The sequence below is a fragment of the Balaenoptera borealis genome (genome assembly GCF_965194805.1).
Source record: "Balaenoptera borealis genome assembly, chromosome: 8".
Lineage (NCBI taxonomy): Eukaryota > Metazoa > Chordata > Mammalia > Artiodactyla > Balaenopteridae > Balaenoptera > Balaenoptera borealis.
Window position 1 is genome coordinate 64,419,615 of NC_138865.1, and position 19,840 is coordinate 64,439,454.

At 37.9% G+C, this 19,840-nt stretch overlaps 1 protein-coding gene across 7 annotated transcripts in view; it reads left to right on the forward strand.

The window, feature by feature from the left end:
- Positions 1–19,840, forward strand: part of PTPRD (protein tyrosine phosphatase receptor type D) — a 2,142,992-nt gene that overhangs the window by 2,062,747 nt on the left and 60,405 nt on the right. For all 7 annotated transcript variants that reach the window (XM_082404325.1, XM_082404326.1, XM_082404327.1 and 4 more), the window contains one exon: positions 6,262–6,385. In XM_082404325.1, coding sequence (XP_082260451.1) covers positions 6,262–6,385 — 124 coding nt within the window. The remainder of the gene's footprint in view (positions 1–6,261; positions 6,386–19,840) is intronic.

Genomic DNA, 19,840 nt, shown 5'->3' on the forward strand with positions numbered 1-19,840 from the left:
AAGTTAAAGACTACATAAATGCAAAATACTTGATATTAGCAAGTATTTAGCTAGGGCCTTCCCTTTCTTCTTTAAGTTACAGGGGGATTTTCCTTTTATTTTGTCACTTTTTCTCAGTAAGGCTAAGGCAGGGAGTTGAAGATGTGTTAGCATTAGAGTGATTCGGTCAAAAGCTACTGGAGGGAGGAAGGGGAGTGTGTCATGTGTCAAGTGTGCAGGTGGGGAGGCTGTGCAGAATGGTATGGCATCTTGGTAAAGTTTTAGATGCTACATAGGGTTCATCTGGCACATCTTCAAGGGCATTGTTGATTGGAGAAACAAAAGTTAATATTATGAAATAGCATTCTTGTTTATAAATTCTGTGACAATGTAACATCCACATTTCATGGAAATTCTTTAAAAGTCTATTAATCAACTTTTGGTTGAATAAGTCTACTTTACTTCATTTCCAACTTGCAAAATTCTCAGGGGAGGCTGAAGAGGACCTGGTTAGGATTCTGGCTCAAGAGGGTCGAAGTTTGGATTGAGTGACAAGAAGGAGGTAGATCCCAAGTGAATGCTGTTTGGATAAAGAAGGAGGTAGATCCCAAGTGAATGTTGTTTGGATAAAGAAGGAGGTATATCCCAACTGAATGTTGTTTGGATAAAGAAGGAGGTAGATCCCAAGTGAATGTTGTTTGGATAAATAGACACAGAAGGATGAGCGGAGATCATCTGAGAGTCAAGCTCAGGAAAACCAAATACTAACAGCAAGAAATGATTGAATCCACTAGGAACAAGGGTGCTTATATCAAATTGCTTTGAATAATATTGGGGTGGCCTCAGCTTAATCTTACAGTAGGAAGATGCATGGTTATGATGGGCTGGCCAAAATTATAAGGTTGAATTGAAAATCAACTTCTGTATCACTCAAGACCTGTGTTGCTCTTTGTCCATTTTGGCCATTCCATTCTTCCTTGAGAAGCTCTCAACAAGAGAAGCCAGAAAACAAAGAAGCAAAGCAACAGTGTCTTCATTAGCACTAAGAAAAGCCTAAACATTGGGTTTTGAATATTAGGGTCTTATTCATCCATGATATCTTTGCCTCATTAACATGGATAATTGAAATTTGATTTTCCTCAACCAGTTTGTTTTAATCTAAAAGATCTTCTTATACCTCATCTACTTTCAGTAGTTATTCTTCTTTACTGAGTTTACTGCTCTCAGCATTCTGACAAGCTCCAAAATAATGACCTATGCTGTGTATTGTTAAACATTCAGCCAGACAGATAGATACAGATGGATGGATATGTGTTGCACAAAGACAAGTCAGCATTATTTAATCAATGTTTGTTTGATCCGTGTAAAACGAGTATAAATGTAAGCTGCATCCCATCTGCTTTATCATCCATGGGAAGCCAACCTCATTTTTAAATCCTGATTTCTTATGTAATGGCCCCAGAATGACACAGTGTTGGGCTGCACCCCTTAGGCCTACAAGGCCTGTACTTGCCCAGCTCCAAGACCGAAGAAGGAGCCCAGAGTCAGCGACAGAGATATCAATGAATTTATATAAGCACTTAGCTTCTCTTAATCCGATTAAACAGAGCATCCACAAACCAATCTTGGCCATGCCATTTAGAGGCAGAGACATATTTCTAAGGTACACATAGACATGTATCTATACAGACAAAGAGATTTCAGTTTTCCTGCTAGAGTTTAAAAAGGCCTCTTTGTTTTTTTTCTTCACTCTCAGAGACCAGATGATTACAATTCCTGAGAACCCAGGTAGATCATTTACATCTCAAAGGCACAAGAAGAGAAATACCAATTCCCTCTCGAAAGCTAACTTCCTCTTAGGGCATATGCAAAAAAAAACAGTTTTAGAATGTCAAAAGAGTCCCATCTTGGACATTTTCAGGGATTTTTTTTTTCAGTTTCTAAATAGCCAATTCACTTTAAACAAATACCAGTGATAGACAGTAATACATATCATTCACTCACATTCACATGGCTCACTTTCAGAGGAACATGAATCAACATTCAAGTTAACCTTCGCCTCAGCTGTCAGCTCAGCCTCTTTGCCTTTCTTAATATAAAAAGCAACTCCCAGGCCCGAGCTGCGGCCACTGTTTTCCCACTGTAACGGCGGCCAATATCTCCACAGCAGCCTTGGGGTGTCTGTGAGAATTCTGTGAACTGTCTCGGTGGCCCCCATTCATCAAGGCAGCCACTACCGGGCCCCGCATACTAGTGGACGGCCCCCCGGGATTTCTCCGCAACTTTCAGGATTATCCCCACAACTTTTGGGTCCCACATTAGTGGACGGCCACCCCGGGATCACACCCGTAACCTTCAGGCCCCACTTGATAGTGGACGGCCCCTACAGCTTGCCGTTCCCCGTCCTTCCTTCCCGACATCCCGGCGCTCACGGGAGTTTCCTCCGTCTCCTGGCCACTCCGCCAGTTGCTGGGCTGCACCCCCGCGGGCCTGCCAGGCCTGTGCTTGCCCAGCTTCAAGACTGAAGAAAGAGCCCGGAGTCGGCGACAGAGACGTCAGTGGTTTTATGAATGGGGGAGCTTACAGGTCTGAAGCGAGGTCCTGGAGCGACATCCCACCAAGACCAGACAGCAGACAGCAGCGGGCAGAACAGGGCGGCAGCCTTCTTGACGGGGGGAGGGGAGGTTACCAGTTACGTGGGGAATTGACTTCAGGTTGTCTTCGTTGGTTACCAGGGAAACTAGCAGAGGGGCACGCCCCTCACCGCCCCTTTGATAAGCTATCAGGTGGAGATGTTCTGATCTAAAGAGTAGAACCATCACTAGCCGGGGCCTGGGGCAAGTATGTAGGAAGGTCAGTCCTGTGAGTAGGGTCTAGGTGAAGCAGACAGTGGTCGAGCAGGGAATGTACAGAGAGCAAAAGAACAGCCATCTTGGGTGGCCTGGTCATACACACAGGATGATCAGTTGGAAAGAAATATCATTTGGACTGATGAGATAAAGGATAGTTATGTTGGGCTTCCCTGGTGGCGCAGTGGTTGGGGATCTGCCTGCCAATGCAGGGGACACGGGTTCGAGCCCTGGTCTGGGAGGATCCCACATGCCGCGGAGCGGATAGGCCCGTGAACCACAATTACTGAGCCTGCGCGTCTGGAGCCTGTGCTCCGCAACGAGAGAGGCCGCGATAGTGAGGGGCCCGCGCACCGCGATGAGGAGTGGCCCCCGCTTGCCGCAATTGGAGAGGGCCCTTGCACGTAGACGAGGACCCAGCACAGCCATAAATAAATAAATAAAATAAAATAAAAATTAAAAAAAAAAAAAAAAGGATAGTTATGTTGAAGTCTTTTTCATAGGTTGGGCTTCTTCGCTTTGCAATGGCTTTCTGGATAGTGAAGTAGCACCGTGGCTTAGTAATTACCAGCTGTTAATCATCTGTGAGCTTTGAAATCACCCAAACCTGGGTTTGAGGGTAAATGTATGAAGGTAAATGTATGAGGGTAGCTGTATGAGCAAATTACTTAACCACCAAAATGTCCGCCACAGAGAAGTCCCTCAGTAAAATTTATTGAATTAGTCTTTCTTTACTTCAGTTTCCTTGTCTACAAAATGGAGAAAACAACAATACCTACCTCATAACATTTGTGAAAATTAAACAGGATACTGCATGTAAAGCATAATGACCTGGCAGCTATTATTACCATTATCCGATTACCTGCAGGTCTTTATCTCTTGGGTCACACTTTAAGCCTAAACATATTAACATATGTGATATACAAGCTTATGTTTCCATTACTGGTTTTTAAACTCTTCTATGTAGGTATCAAATACATCATGCAGACGGCTGCAAATGTGTGGCAAGAGTGGAAATGAACATGAGTTCACAGTGTCTTTAAGTTGGTAGATGCAGTTTCATTAGTCTAATTAAATGCATGCCATTTACACATATATGAGTGATCGTAACCTGAGGAACAAGGCCATCAGAGGGAGTAAGGTCTTCCACCAAAGGAATGACTGTATATCAGTGAGCTTAGGATCTTCTTGGGATATTTTAGAGAATGATGTGTAGGAAGCTTATGTACTCAGTAATGCTCATCGGTGTAAAGTGGAATATCAGTGGTAGTTGTACTTTCAGGATCACACACTTAATTACTAAGCCATATGATAATGAATGTTAAAGTATTAAACTAGTAATGCACTGCACATTGCAGTTTCCAAAGTCTGTTCTCTAACTCCCATGTTAAAAGAAGGAATTACTCCATGATTTCTCTTTATGAACTTTTCTCAGCAACAGTTATTCATCAGTTCAATTCATTTAAAAAACATTTGTTAAACCATTTATTGAGGCCTTTGTAGATGCAAAGACGACTAAAGGTGTCTAGGTAGGATGCTGGCTAAGGACTCCAGAATTTAAGCTGAAGGTCACCCAGAGCCAGTGGAAGTTCTTAAACAGGGTCCTAACCTATCCAGGGCTGTGCTTTAGAATGTCTACTTTGGTATGAAGAATGGATTGGAGTGAGAGTTTAGAGAAGGGATTCCAATCAGACATCAGATACTGAAGGACTGGGATTTAGGGGATGATAGATTTGGGACGGATCTGAGAATTTTTTAAGGCAGGCTTGGTCACTGAATGGAGCTGCTTTGTGTGGAGAAGGCTCAAGGTTGACTTGAGGGCTGCCACCCAGGCATCTGAATGCTTCAACTCCCTTTAGCTCATGGCATACTTGGAGAGGAGTACATTCTGAAGAGGAGATGATGAGCTTCCCTGGAAAAGCAGACTAAAAGACCCCTAATTACATTATTCTTTAGACTCTAAGACGTGGATAATTATTTTGCTGAGTACTGTTCAATGATTGACTAGTTTATATACAGATTAGTATAGGCTAAGAAAGGAAAAAGGGTTTTATAATCCTTAGTAAATTAGAAGCTTCAATCTGTACTGCTGAGAATTTTTGTATGTTTGGAGGCTTATTCATGACTGTTAATAGGCTTGACTCCTTACACTTGTGAGTTTTATTATCGTGCTGAACTCTATCCATTTTAACACAAATGTGTGCATCCTTAATATTGTAACAGCTGTTGGATATATTTTACTTTCAAGTTCTACATAGCCACATAAAAGCGTGGAAAATATCTGGTATCAAAAATAACTGTTAAAAATTTTATGAACATAACAAAGTGTTTTTACTTTTTAAAGAATTTCATCTGTATATAAACCTAATTTATCATTAATTATGTCTGAAAACTTGATTTTGATCATTGAAAATCATGTTTCTATAATTACTGAACTCATATTTCCATATACCATGCAACTATAAGTCTTAAAAAAATGTCAGTATGCTATGATGAAAGAAAAAGTATTTTGATTTCCATAACATTGCAGGACATTAAAAAGTTCCCCAGAGTTTTATATCAAAGCCTGAATTCAGTCTCAAAATAATGGTTCTGCTTTAACCATAAAGAACTTTATATATTATTTTATATCTGTGAAATATTTACTTTAGATTATTGAACAACTCTGGTTGAACTAAGGCATCAAGGAAAGACATTAAAAATCAGAAAAAGTAAGTTTAAAATAAAGAATAAAAAGCAAACTTTGTAAACATGATAACATAATGATAAATTAAGAAGCGATTAGATCCTATCTGCATTAGATTATAAATTAATATTCTAAGAAGATTATTTGATTTAACTGACCTCCCTTCTTTACTGTTATTCTTAACTGTTTGAATTGTACAAATTGCCTTGTGATAGTGGTCATAGTACGTTTTGGAGAAACAGACAAAATTTTAAGTTGCCCTCAAGATGTAAGCCTGCAGGTGAAGAAAGAATCGCCTGTGCCTAGTGAATCCAGTGAATGATCAGTCAACTTAAAGAACGAGGTTAGGTCCACATAGGAAAGGGTAAGCAAGATAAAATAATGTTCACAGAACTAGAGAACTGGAAGGAATATTGAACCAAGATAACTTGTAAACTACAGCAGCAGAGAAGGAAATGGAAAAGTGAAAAAAAAAAACCAACCTGCCTTTCCACTATTAACAGAACACCTATATTGATTTCTTTTTTCCATTTGAATCAGTGTTGGTGACTATCACTGCTTTTTCCTATGATTAATCATTTCATCTTATGCTGGTTATATTAGTGTTCAGCTTCACAGCTAGGGTCATCTTGATGAAGTGTAGCTTCAGAATTTTCTTTTTAAATCGTTTGTCACTCGTGATAAATGCCTATAATCTGATGTTATTCAGTATTGATTTTATGTATGTGTGCTGTTTTTCTTTTCAAGTCAATTGACCCTGGCCAGCAGTTCACATGGGAACATTCCAACTTGGAAGTAAACAAACCAAAGAACAGATATGCAAATGTAATCGCATATGATCATTCCCGAGTTCTCCTATCAGCAATAGAAGGTAAGGAAATGCAGATGTTATTTATACCTTTATTTTCGTGGGTTTAAATTGTGCATGAAAATATAGTTTTAACTAGGTGTTCAGCCATCTATGACAACAGTTACTCAAGATTTAGGCACTGCGTGTTCTCACTTTTTCTTTTTCATACAAATATACCAATCCTTGAGCACACAATATCCTTGACACCATGTAACACGAGGGCATTCCTCATTACCTTCTTGCTTCTACCCTGGATGAAAGATTTCATAATGCAGTTCATGTTTATATAGGGGAAGCAAATTGAGGTTGCCCATTTTACTGATGGCTGCTGATGGTTATGAATAAACAGGTGATTGTCAGAAGATGCCCATAGACTGTTACTTAAAAATGGTGAGGGGTTTGTTTGTCAATAACTCTGGATAACCACTAGGAACAGTCAAAAACTTAGGAGTGGTGATGTGATGATTAATAAAAATTAAGCACATTAGAAGTGTCTGGCTCATCTAATTTGTGGACTGCTTGGTAATCTCTCTCACAATTGTAGTAGTAAGGAGTTTATTCCAGAAGGAATGATTGCTCCTAGAAGATGAGGATTATTCCTCGAATATACCTAGCTTCTCTGAAGTATTCATGAGAGTATTATCCATTCACCCCTTTCCAATAATAAATCCTTCTCACATGGCATATTAAAGACACTTAGGAGCTCATGTTCAGCACTCGGCATTTTGTTAGCCTTTTATGGACATGGTAGTGCATTGGATTGCTGCTCTTAGAAAGTAGTTTACAATGTCACTTAAATCCTAACCTGGACTACCAACTGCCACATACCACATTCATCCTCATTGGCATTCAGAAGAGCTTTGTGGCTTTTTCATACTTGAAAGTTCACTGCTTACCCTCTTCCAGATGTTTTATGAAACATTAAATAATACCAGCTTCAGACCCAGACCTTTTTAGTACCTTACAGTTGAAACATTTTCATCTATAGTTGTTCAAGTATCTTTCCCTTTTTTCTGCTTCCGAAATCTATGATGACCACCACTTTATCTCATAACTCTGACCAAGTCCTACCTGCCTCCCTAGTATCCAAAGTTAATTTGAAAGTGAGACTCTGCTTAAAAGCTTTCCCAGTCAGCACCAAAGGCAACAACACATTGAATTCCAATTTTGGAGGAATAAGAACGACATTTTTGCATTTGAGCAAGTCCATACCTCAGTCCCCTTTTCTCAAAATGGTATTATGTGGCATAGATATATTTTGTAAAATTCTCACAATCGATTTTACTTTTGATGTTGGAAAATGTCTTAATCCCTTTTTGAGCCAATTAAAGATGCTAGGTGTTCAGGAGTTAACTTTTTTCCATATTGAAAAAATTGATCAGTTTTATCAAAGTTTCACCAATGCTAGTTCAAGCGGGATAGTGTCAAATAGGTAGTTGCTTCTTTTGAGGTCCTGTTTAAAAACTGTAAATGGTATATGTGGATGATTAGCATATAGGGTTTACATTTTACCTATTTCCCATTTTAAAATGTAAAAAACTATAGTAGCAATTTCTTGTCTCAAGTCTCTTAAATCATATCCATAGTAAATAAGAAACTAAACCAAGTCACACATAGAGGAGAGAAATCTTTTTTCTCAATAGTGAAGCAAGGTAAATTATAAAAGTAAAATAAATGAATGTAAGCTGAGAACCCAGTTGGCATGATCTTGGCTAGAGAACTTGTCATTCTGCCTTTGCTGTATTGTAGCATTGTTTCCACTCAGAATTAGGTCATTCAGTACTACCACTTCCCTGTACTTTTGCCTGCTTTGTCATTATTTTCCTTAACCTGTTATTTTCCACCATCTTAACAGTAAAGTATGTCGAAGGACAAAGAATGTTCCTCGTACCTTTATTATGATAGTTGGAAACTATGTACATTTCATTCCTATGCTATTTTTACAGTATAAGAGCCAAAGCAGTTGAATCAGACTAAAACCTGCCTTTTTATAGCTCTGTGCCCACAAATACACCGTAAATCTAGAGGTGACCTAGAAACCAAAAGTTTTTCAATTTTAAGTGTTATGCAAAAGGTTAGAAGCATTTAATTGAAGTTTATGGGCTATACAGAGAGCTTTAATCTAGATTACAACCATGAACAGCATTTTATCTTTGACTAAGCCCTAGCCAGCAGATATTTAAGGGGAAAAGCAATCATCCTATATCTTAAGCACAGAAAAAATACCAGCAACTGGAACCACAGAAGCACTAACTGAGGCTTCTCCTATAAAGGGAGCTTTGATAACACAGAGCCAGATTTTTAAAGTATATTAAAATGTTAAGTGACTTCATGCACAATTTATAAAATGTAACGTGCTTGTTTTGGGTTCTACCCGTGGTGATAACTTACATGACTGTGGTTGAGTGTTTTATTTGGGGCGTTTTTGTTGTTGCTCTTCTCTCAGTGGCTCTGATCACTCTCTTCATATTACTTTGCAGAGTGATCTGATGACATCAAAGAAAAAACTGGGTGTTGCCACAGTGACTCATGTTGTCTTTATCTTGGTTTAATAGAGCAAAACTTTTAACATACTTCCACTGAAAGATGACAGGGGAAAAACTTAAAAGAATCAGGAATTGTGTATGGGCACCAATGTGCTTACTGAACCCCTTGAAAATAGTGACACTTCATGACGTGTTTCCGAATTACAATTATTTTATGTATGCTGGGGAAAATGCAGAATAAATTCAAGAGAGTCCTAATTACAAAATGCTCACAATTGTTGAATTAGAGAGTAAGCAGTATGAAAATACAATTGAATTTTTGACCAATGCAGTTACTGTTGGGATCCCAACATGTTTAAGCAGTTCTTAAGAGAAAATAGTAATTCCTGAAAAAAAGAGATGATGGGATTTATTTTAATGATTTAAGATAAATATTGTCAAAGAAGACTAAATGGAAACTAATATTTATATGTGAATAAAATAATATAAAATAATATGCTTAATCTTATAGATGCCAAAGTTGTCCAGAAAGTATACTTTTATTAAAGTACGAAAAGAGAAATGGACAAACCAAAAGATGAAAAGCAAGTTTGGGTCACAGCTCTGTCACTAAGTAGTTATGTAACCTTGACTTTTCTGAGTATCAATTTCCCCAGTGCTAATATCTTTTACTTTTGAGTTCTCTAAGAGTCAGCTCTATGTAGTTTTCATATCAACTATCTTATTTACTGTACTCACTGGAGCTTATTTACTGTACTCACTGGAGCTCAAACAGAGAATCAGCCCTGACTCTCTCAGTGTAAAAGGTGAACAATTAATATAGCTTAAATTAGAATTGAGCTCTTCTGATTCCTCAATCCAGGCTTCCATAGGCCCACATCACTCACACTGCTTTCCTACTGATACAGGATGTGACTGTAACTAAGTAGCTTAGCATGGATCCGAACACCCAGCCTTGCCTTTTTACCTAAAAAGTCCATTTTATCATTTGGTATCATGGATAACACAAACTTCATATTAAATATTTCATTTCCCTCTTTATGGCCTAACTTTTCTGAGGCAGTGACACAAAAGGGGGAATCATCAGTGACCCAAATGCATCAGAGTCCTACAATTGCAGAATGTTACATCTGTCCCTCACAGGTGATCTACTTAGCTCAAATATCTTTTTATGTATCTTCAACTTCTTATAAACTCAGGAATATCAATTAGTGGTAGATTATTAATTGTACTGCCTTGTAACTATCAAAAATTCAATCTAACTATTACAGTCCTATATAAAAAAAGTTTTGTTTTGTTTTTTTTGTAAAATAGAATTACTCTTCACTGCTGCCAGTACTATATTTCTATTAGTAGGATTATAATTAACATTTCACTTTAAAAGTCATGTTGACATGGAATTTTTTAAAATCGTTGGCCAGGCCTAAATATAGAGCAAAATTTAAAACCCTCCTTTTAAATTCGACAACAAAGACAAGACGTTATGATAGACATGACTGTCTTGGTATTTACCATGTGTTGGGCATCATGTCATAGATTTTATATACAGAGTATAAAATCATGTATAGTTGTTATTTATAGTGTTCAGAACAACCTCAAAAGCTAGTTGTTATCATCCAATTTAATAGACAAGGAAACTGTTAAACTTTAAAAAGTCAAGTAACTTGTTTATAATCATTAGCTAGTTACTGGCAGAGCCAAAATTTTAACATATGAGTCAGTTGGACTCAAGAAGCCTCTTCTTTCCAATAGGTCACTTAAGACTGTAGCCACCTTTGAATCATAATGGCCGAGCCTATACATATCAACCTAATTCAAAAACTGCCTTTTTGGCTGGGATGACTGTCTAGGAATTTTGAAATATACATTGTGAAACACTTATGATAGAAATCTTAGAGCCAGAGGTCTTCAACTGTGTTCTTAGACTTCTGTCAAAGTGAATTTTTCCAAAGAATAAGCGATATATAAGTGGCTTTCAGGTGGATTTTTTTATTTGTTTAATATTACTTTTTGAGGTATCTTAGGAAGAATATGAAATAAGAAGACAGTAACTAAATCCCAGTTTTAGCAGCTATGTGACCTTGGGCATGTAACTTAGTTCAGTTAACCCTTTGGGGGGAGCTGGTTCCTTTTGAGAATCTGATGAACATTTTAAATCCCACTTGCAAAGAAAAGGCACCTACACACTTTATCTGTACACTAATATCATAGAGTTCACAGACACACAATCTCTTTGCAAGCCCATTCTCCAGTTTAGGGGCCCCTGACTTAGTGTCTTTTGTTCTGGTTCTTCCTAAAATGAGAATGTATAAGATCCTTCCTGCTATTCCGAAAATTCTGAAGGTTGATTCTAAATCCAGGGATCATAGATAAATATTAAATCTTGGACATTAAGAGATTACTCTTTTGAGGGAAAAAAAAAACCCACGCATTTAATCCAGAGGGTTTACTCAAATAGAATTATTGGCTGGTATGTGTCTCTCCTACTGCACCAGGTTTAAATGGTTTTATCTAAAAGAGTTAGAAATGACAAAGAGTAAAGCGCTTCATGCCATATGCATTTTTTAACACCAGTGCTTGTTAATCTGATAAAGGCAGCTTAGTAAAATATGGGTTTGTTTTATTTTTTTCTAGTTTTGGGGGAATATATTTAGCTTCAAACCATAAATATGTTTATTCACTTCATCTCTATAATGAAGAGGTACCTTCCTACAAGGGCCTGTGTATTTTTCAAGAACTACTTTCCTATTAAATCATCTTGCTTCTGAAGAGATTATTTGGACAAGTTACTGTGCCTTGGTTTCCTCATCTGTGCAACAGAATTAATAGTAATACCTACTTCCTAGAATTATTAGGAGGATTTAATGAATTAATACATGTAAAGCCTTTAGATGAATGTTTGGCACAAAGAAAATACCTAATAAATATTGGGAACTATTAAAGTTATCATTGCTGTTATGAATTTTATTACTACTATTGATAGATCCTTTTATCCACAGATGGAATTTCTTTTGTATATGATCTATGGAAAAATTAATAATATCCAAATGAGAAAGCTGCATATATTTGCAGCACTCTGTGAAGCAAAAGAAAATATTGGTGCTTGATACATGGAAACGAGACCTATAATAGCATTACAAATTTCAACAAGAGGAAGAATGTGTTCTTTTAAATGGAAATCCAAAATGTATCATCTGCTGTTTGATTTATATAATAGGAGCAACTCAAGACAACTCCAACTGTAAATAATATAGATGATGTTACAACAACTTCATTATCTGTGAGATGCGCAATTTAGCACCTTTAAAATGAGGAAGCAGCTCACAGAATCACTGCCCCTAAGATAAATCTAAATTTAAAAAGTAAAGAGAAGAAACTACTGATATTCCCCTGTACTATCGGTTTGCCATCTGCCACCACACTTGTGCTCTACGCTTAAGTCCTGTCTTAGCTTCTTCTGTATAATGTTCAAAGGTAAATCTCTACCGATTTGTTTAAAACAGCGGTCAGCACATGGTAACATTCTCCAGTTTCACATCTTATCCATGCTGTGAGTTATCTTTTTTTTTTTTTTAACAGGCCATATCTAATAACCAGATATATTTTCAATAAGTAAAAACAAACAAAAACAAACACAGGAAAATCAGTTAATACCATCTAGCCAACATTTTCTAATAAGCGTTTAATTATATTATAGTGAATATAAATGTTCCATATGAAGCACTAACATTAAAGAATTAAAATTGTTTTCCTCAGTAAAGAATAGCTGTCATGATATTTCCCACATTGACTCAATAAGTATGATTCCTTTTCCTCCCTCTTGGTTCATTCTCTCTCTCATTCTCTCTCTTTCTCTTTCCTCTCTCCCCCAGTCCCAGACACTAATGACTAATCTGTGGGCACCTGGTGTTTGTTTTATTTTGCTCTTGAAATTCTATTTAAACTACCGAAGGAAGTTGGTTAGAATACATGCCTCATCTTAAAAAAAAACAAAAAACAAGGCTAAATCTCATCCCATTATTGGTTGAGTTCATTTTTCTCACATTGTTCAGAACATCAAGCACTGGGTTAGCTCAATTTCTCTAACATTTTCAGTCTTTCAGTTTTCAAATTAATTCTTTTTTTTTTTTAACATCTTTATTGGAGTATAATTGCTTTACAATGGTGAGTTAATTTCTGCTGTATAACAAAGTGAATCAGCTATACGTATACATATATCCCCATATCTCCTCCCTCTTGCGTCTCCCTCCCTCCCACCCTCCCTATCCCACCCCTCTAGGTGGTCACAAAGCACCATCTCCCTGTGCTATGCAGCTGCTTCCCACTAGCTATCTATTTTACATTTGGTAGTATATATATGTCCATGCCACTCTCTATTTAAATGGCATCTCTCTCCTGCATGCAGCAGAGCAAGTGGTGTGGGGATCTGTTATTCCCCAGCTCCTACCTCAGCCTGCACCTGTGGTGCTTCTTACCTAGAAAAGAGAAAAAGCATTTTTAAGGGATGGCTAGTTGTGTTGGTTTTTTCCTTTACTCTTGTTCCCAGGAAGCTAATCAAAGAGGGACTCAGAAAGCTCTATGAGTTTCTTTTTATCTCCATTTTCTTTAGTTCAGTTATTGGGATTTTCTTTTCATTTGTATTGTACATCTATGCAGATTGTGCTAATGAATCTACACTTCATTACTCTGATGCTGCAGAGAAACCTAAGTCATCTGCGGAATGGCTCTGTTTTTAGAATATAGGCGCAGGTAGTACATGGTTGGGAAGTTAAAAAATAATTATTTTTGTCCTCTCCGTTAATTTTTTTTAATATAGGAATCAGGAAGGGGTCTTCCAGATTTGGAATTACTTTTTGTCGGTAGAGTATTTAGGAATGACTAGGCTTATTTCATTTCTGTTTATCACGTCGATCATGAGAATAACTAGTATCCACTGCTATTTTAGAGATTTCAAATGCATTGACTCATTTGACTCTCACAGGGGTTTTGGGTAAGGAGGTTATGAAAGTGCTGCTCGTAGTTTAAGATATATATATGAGGGGACTGGGGCTCTGAGAGTTTCCTACAGACAGAGCTCCTGTCGTCATACTCTGCATTTCATTTTGACTACTTCATTGCTGAATAAAGCCCTACAATAATTGCATCCTTATTAACATAAGCTAAGTAGACCAAAACTCTGTGACTTGGCTGAACAGGCATGCTTCAGTGGCCCAAAGTCTGCTTTATATTTCAGGGCAAAGTGCCCCCTAACCAGAAATCAGTTCCCTCTGTCACAAGTGCTGATAAGTCCCCAACACGTGTAGCTAATCTTAGAATGCATTCGAAGACAAGCCAATCGCCCACATCCTTCTCTGTAGCCACTCTCATAACCCAGCCTCCTCAGCAGTGCTGAGGAATAGAAAACCAGAGAACGGAGGACGTAGAACATTGAGAGGGTGGAGGCTGGGTTCACATACTCTTTGAAAGGTATCCATTCCACTAACTCATTGTGGTGATGAGCTGCAGTGCCCACAGAGCAACACACGCTTCTAAAAAAGATCGTCCTGCATACGGTAGAAACATGGAGGGTCATTTGCCAAACTGCAGTCACATCCGGGGGGACCTTGGCTGATAATACACTGTGCCTTTGCAAGAAGCGTTTGTTTTTTCTGGTATGTTGCGAAGAGAACCCTTTGTTTTGCTAGTTCTGATGCAGCTGTGGGTGGCTGCCATGGTGGAAGTGAAGGAGAAAGAAGGCCTGTGTCCCTTGAAATCAAATAAATTTACCAGTAGGTTATTATTGGATTTCATCTTTCTATTTTCTGTTCTCTAGTTTTGCCAGTGTCAGCAAACAAAGTAAACAATTTTTTCTGCATTGTGAGTTGTAAAAATTACAATCTAGGTCTTAACTGGCAATTCGTTGTTGTTGGAGTTTTTCTTTTTATTTGTGTATTGAAGTGGTGGAGATGCTATTTACTAAATAAAAGATAGCTTTTGTGCTCTAGTGGATCCTGCGTACTTCCATCTTACAACAGGGAATAAACTGGCTTACCAAGAAAACAATTTCTTTTTGACACAAGCTTTACAAAGGGTTTGCAGAGTGAAAGGAAACAAAAGTGCTGGAGTTTTGATGCCACACTGCAAGGTGGAACAGAGTCAGCCAGTGAGCTGGAGGTCTATCTCCAGCTCTGTAATGCTGTAGTAGTTTGTCTTCTGGAGCCCTGGATGGCATTCTGCCTTCCCTCTAATGCTGCCTCTTACTCATTCTCGCCTCCACAATTCAAGGAAAGCTGCTTTTTCTGAATAGACTGCGTACTAGCCTAGTCCTACCCCCTCCTCTTGTTTTTGAATTTGTTTATTTTTTACCCCACCAGGTTCTAATCAAGGTTTGAAGTATCAATCACACCAAAAAAATCTCATCTCAGCATCTCATCAGAGGTAGAAGCAATAGGAATCAGCTTGAACGATCATCAGAGCATGTTCCTACCTAATCTGAGAGCCACAAAGCCTCTATTTATCTTAAAATAACTTCACAGAGATTTCTGAATCCAAGAAGGTTAAGAATACCGCAGAGAGACATCTTATTTTAGAACTCAAAGGGACTTGAGGGAATCAATTTGTCCAACACACATTGTTTAGCAGATAAGCAATCAGAGGTCTGGACAAGTTGAACGGACTGCCCAAATGTCAAAGAGCAACCTACCAGCATGCTGCCCTAGACTGGAGTTCTGGTTTCCTGGTCAATTTCTCTAAAGCCTTAGCATGTGCTTTGTATTGTTCCAAGAGGCACATATGATTTACCCTCCAGTGTGGAGTGACACAAAAGTACACACTTACCCCTTACGATTACTTAATTTCACATCAATAAAATAATTCATGTACTATTTTGGGTCCTGCTTTTTTCACTTAACATCAGAGCGTAAGGCCTTCATTATTAAATTTTTATAATTATAAACACCTCTTGACAAGAGAAATCTTTTCAAATCAAATTATCTGCTGACCTGAAAAAGCTAATGCAAAGCAAGTTGTTTATTTTTTTTAACTGGACCCACATGACCCAATTAGTTCTCATAAAATTAACAAGGGGAAATAAAAACTTATTTTAACCCAGTCATGACAAAACAGCTCAGACAGTGTATTCTTTGACATTTCAACATGCTTTCGAGGTCTTAAAGCATTTCTCAGTATGAGTTAATTATTCATCACGAATATTCTTTCAAACCTAGTAGCTTTATCTTTCCGAGGATTCCTCTCCTTTTGTTAATATTCAAACACACAGGGGAACATTATTCTTAAGCCCTAAAGTGTTAATCCCATGCTTAAATGAAGAAAAATGGCATTACCCCTGCATGTTGAACTCATGATAAATTCTCAAAGTTTTTCAGACAGAAAAACAGGGGAGCCCAAAGTTCATGTCCAGGCTAATTTTTCCACTGAAAGCTATAACTGGCAATTCCCAGTGAATAAAATGAAAGCCTAAACCTGACCCATCCCTGTTTGAATAGCTGTTGGCTATGGCTTGCTGTGCATGAAGAGCACAGAAGCACAGTTCTACCAATCATTCACCTCATCACAATATCTGTTAAAGGCTTGAGTTTTATAGCTCTTAGTTTGCCCAAAACACAAAGACCCAGTATAAAGCATGTAAGTAATAATTTTAAGCACCACAAGAAATAACAGTCCATTATCTGATGAAATAGACTATAACACAGGAATGGGGAATATTGTGGGGTACAATATAAAGTCAAGATCTAGCCTCAGCATTCTCACTTATAAGATTAGAATGATAAACAATTATTATTGGTGTCGGAACTGTTTACATGACTTATTAATTGGAGAATACACATGAAACAATACATAGGAAATCATGAAAACTTACTTTTATAAATGAAGTAAAGCCAGGGATGCCTAGGAAGAGCAAGTTTTAGATCTAAGCTGTTCTTTTTGGACAATGACATTAAGACCAACTGTCCAAGAGACAATCCTACAGCAGGGCCAATCCTAAGATTTTGCCTATGATGAGCTTCAGACATCTTTTTTATGATCTTGTTATTTTAATAACTCCTGCCCCTCAAAAAAAAAAAAAAAAAGGCAAGGCACCATTACCATAGTTTTGGACAAAAGTCTCCTTGACTCCAAGAAATAAAAGCAATCAGCTAATTTCTAGTAATCCTATATTCTTTCAGTTCTGCATTTTAACTTAGATTTCTATTCATCATAGCCCCAGAAGAATTCAATTAATTCTCACACGCTTCTCTTGGATCAGTAGTGCATGCTGATTAGTGTTGCATTAGTGGAAAGCCAGCATAGTATTTTTTTTTTTTCCATTGGGGTTGATTGAAAAATTGTTCTAAATATATCGCATTGAAAGTTGAGGTCTCATCTACCTGAAATACACTGCTCTTTAATTTTAGATTCCAATATGGGGTTAATATTTTTTAGAAGGGCAAGCCACCACCATTTCTCAGATCTTTTCTCATTCCTCTTTCTACACAGCTTGTTATGTTGGGTTGTATGAATATAGGACACATTAGGCCTTAGAGCTTCTAGAGAACACAGCCATCTCTCACATCTCCACATTGCAAAAGACATATGAGAGAACTTACTGGAAGTGTCTTTTTGCCAGAGTGTGTAAAGGGATTTGCCAGGAGGCTTTTATTCCAGGTACTACCTCCTTACAGACAAGTGTCAAAATAGAAGAGGAGCCTCACATTATTTTCAGGATATAAATTTCAGCCTAACAATGAGCTCTCCTATGTATTGAATTATTGTTTTCAATTCTCTTCTTTCCAGAATATCAAGTCCCAAATTCTTAAAGTATTTGGTGATACAGTATGGATCCCAGGTGCCTAATAGCTTTCAGGCAGAATTTTTGTATTTTTATCCCTGGAAAATGCAACCATTATTCGGTATCAACCTATTCCCCCTAAAATATAACGACTTATTGTTCAAACTTGAGCAATATGTCAAAAAACCATTACATAATAACTGATTAAAATTTATGCCAGAATATAGGATAGGTCTGATTCCCCTCCTTTAGATGTGAGTCTCACGCCCACCTCCTCTGTCCTCAGATGCATTGTTCAGACACATTTGTTACCATCCTTGATGAGGGAAAAATGGCATAGTGCCCAGCTGATGCATTTTCTGACTCATTAAACCAGATTTCTCCATTTTTGAGTTTTCTTGGAAAAAAGTTTTCTGTATTTTGGTAGCGGAGTGAGGCCCTTAGCCAGAATTCTTTCTATCAATTCTTTAATGTTAACTGCTAAATTAAATTATTTAAAGTGGGCTTTTCCTGTATTATAAAATAGACTCATTGGTGGCTCAGAACCAAATCCTGTGGACATGTAGATGTGCGTGCTTCCCCAGTGGTTGTAACCTGAGGACTTTATTTAAACTGTCCTTTGAATCTACAGTAATTTGGTGTCAGGGAGGAATAGGATCTTTATCGACAAAGGGCTGCCAGAACCGCAACTGCTTCTTGAGTAGCTATAATAGATGAATAATGTTACAACCAACCGTGCATTTCAGTATTTGCTCAAAAGGCTTTTCACTAATGCTGGTGGTATTCCATATCCATGTGTTCATCTTGGAGCCCAGCAGCTTCCATCTGACTTTCATTACTTTTTCTTGAGAGGATCAGTTTTACAACTGGAATCAGAAAAGCAGTCAAAGTAATTGCAAGTGGCAATCAGTGAAATAGAGTAATCTTAGCTTGGGAACATATGTTCCATTATAAAGAAAATATTCTTTTTTTTTTTTTTTTAATAAATCCAAGACTAATATTTTCCCAAAGTAAGAAGGGACCATGTACAGGTTCTATTGCTACCTCCCTGTAAAGTGTTTGTTCCCCTTCAGGGATAGGCAACTCATTACCTCTGGAGGAAATCTATCCCCTTTCTGATTCTGACTTTTATTATGCTGGAGATGAAATTCATCTCTCTGTAGTTACATCCTTCAGAACTGAAAGACTTGGGTCTCAACATAGTAAACCTCAAGCTCTCTTCAGACACTTATGGGCAGCTCTTATCTCCAACCCCTATCTTTTTGCCAGGTTATAATATATATTCCTTTCTCATAAGGAATAGCTTTGATTTCCTTAATCATTCCAGCCACTCTTCTTGAAAGAAACTCAAACTTCCCTATACCCCTTTTAAAGGTGTTGTGCTGAAGGAATATTAGACTTTTAATCAGAATATCTGTATTACATTACAGCTCTGCTACTTATTAAATGTTGGAACGGAGGCACATAATTTGCTCTTTTTGTCACTAGGGATAGCAAAGGTGAATAAAAGAGATGTGGTCTAGAGGCACATAAAACAAGCAATAAGCAAGTTAACAAACAACTAAATATGTAATTTCAACGTGTAATAAGTCATATAAAGAGTTGCCAAGAGGGTTCTTAGGTCCCAGGGTATCAAGGGCAGGCCTGCTGAGATGGAGGCTGAGTGTTTTCCGATGGGAACGAGGCAGAGAGTGTTGTAGGATGTGGGATGGTACTAAGCTAGCAATGTTTTCTAACAAAGCCAGCATCTAGAAGCAGGCCAGCGTCTAGAGTTTAGAAAGCGAGGAGGTGAGTGGGACAAGATGAGTCTGGAGAAGTACAGAGTTTTGTAGCCATTGTTGAGAGTTTGGATTTTATTTAAAGTATAAGGGGAAGCCATTGCTGGGTTTGAAGAAGAGACATTGCAGTGTCTGAAATATATTTTTTAAAATTGCTCTCGTACTAGATAGAGAACAGACTGCAAAGGACAAAACAGAAGCGGGACAACCAATTAGGAGGCAGTTGTCATAACCCAAGGAGAGATTCATGTGATAAAACAACCCGTTGAGGTTTAAACGAGAAGCAGTACCCTACAGAGGTTAAGACACAGATGTAGCAGACTGCCTGCCTATAATTAAACCAGACTCCAGCAACGTCAGCAAGCTCTGTGCACCTCGGTTTCCACCTCTGTGAAAGGAAGATCATGACAGAACTTCACAGAGTTGTTGTGAGGATTAAAAGAGT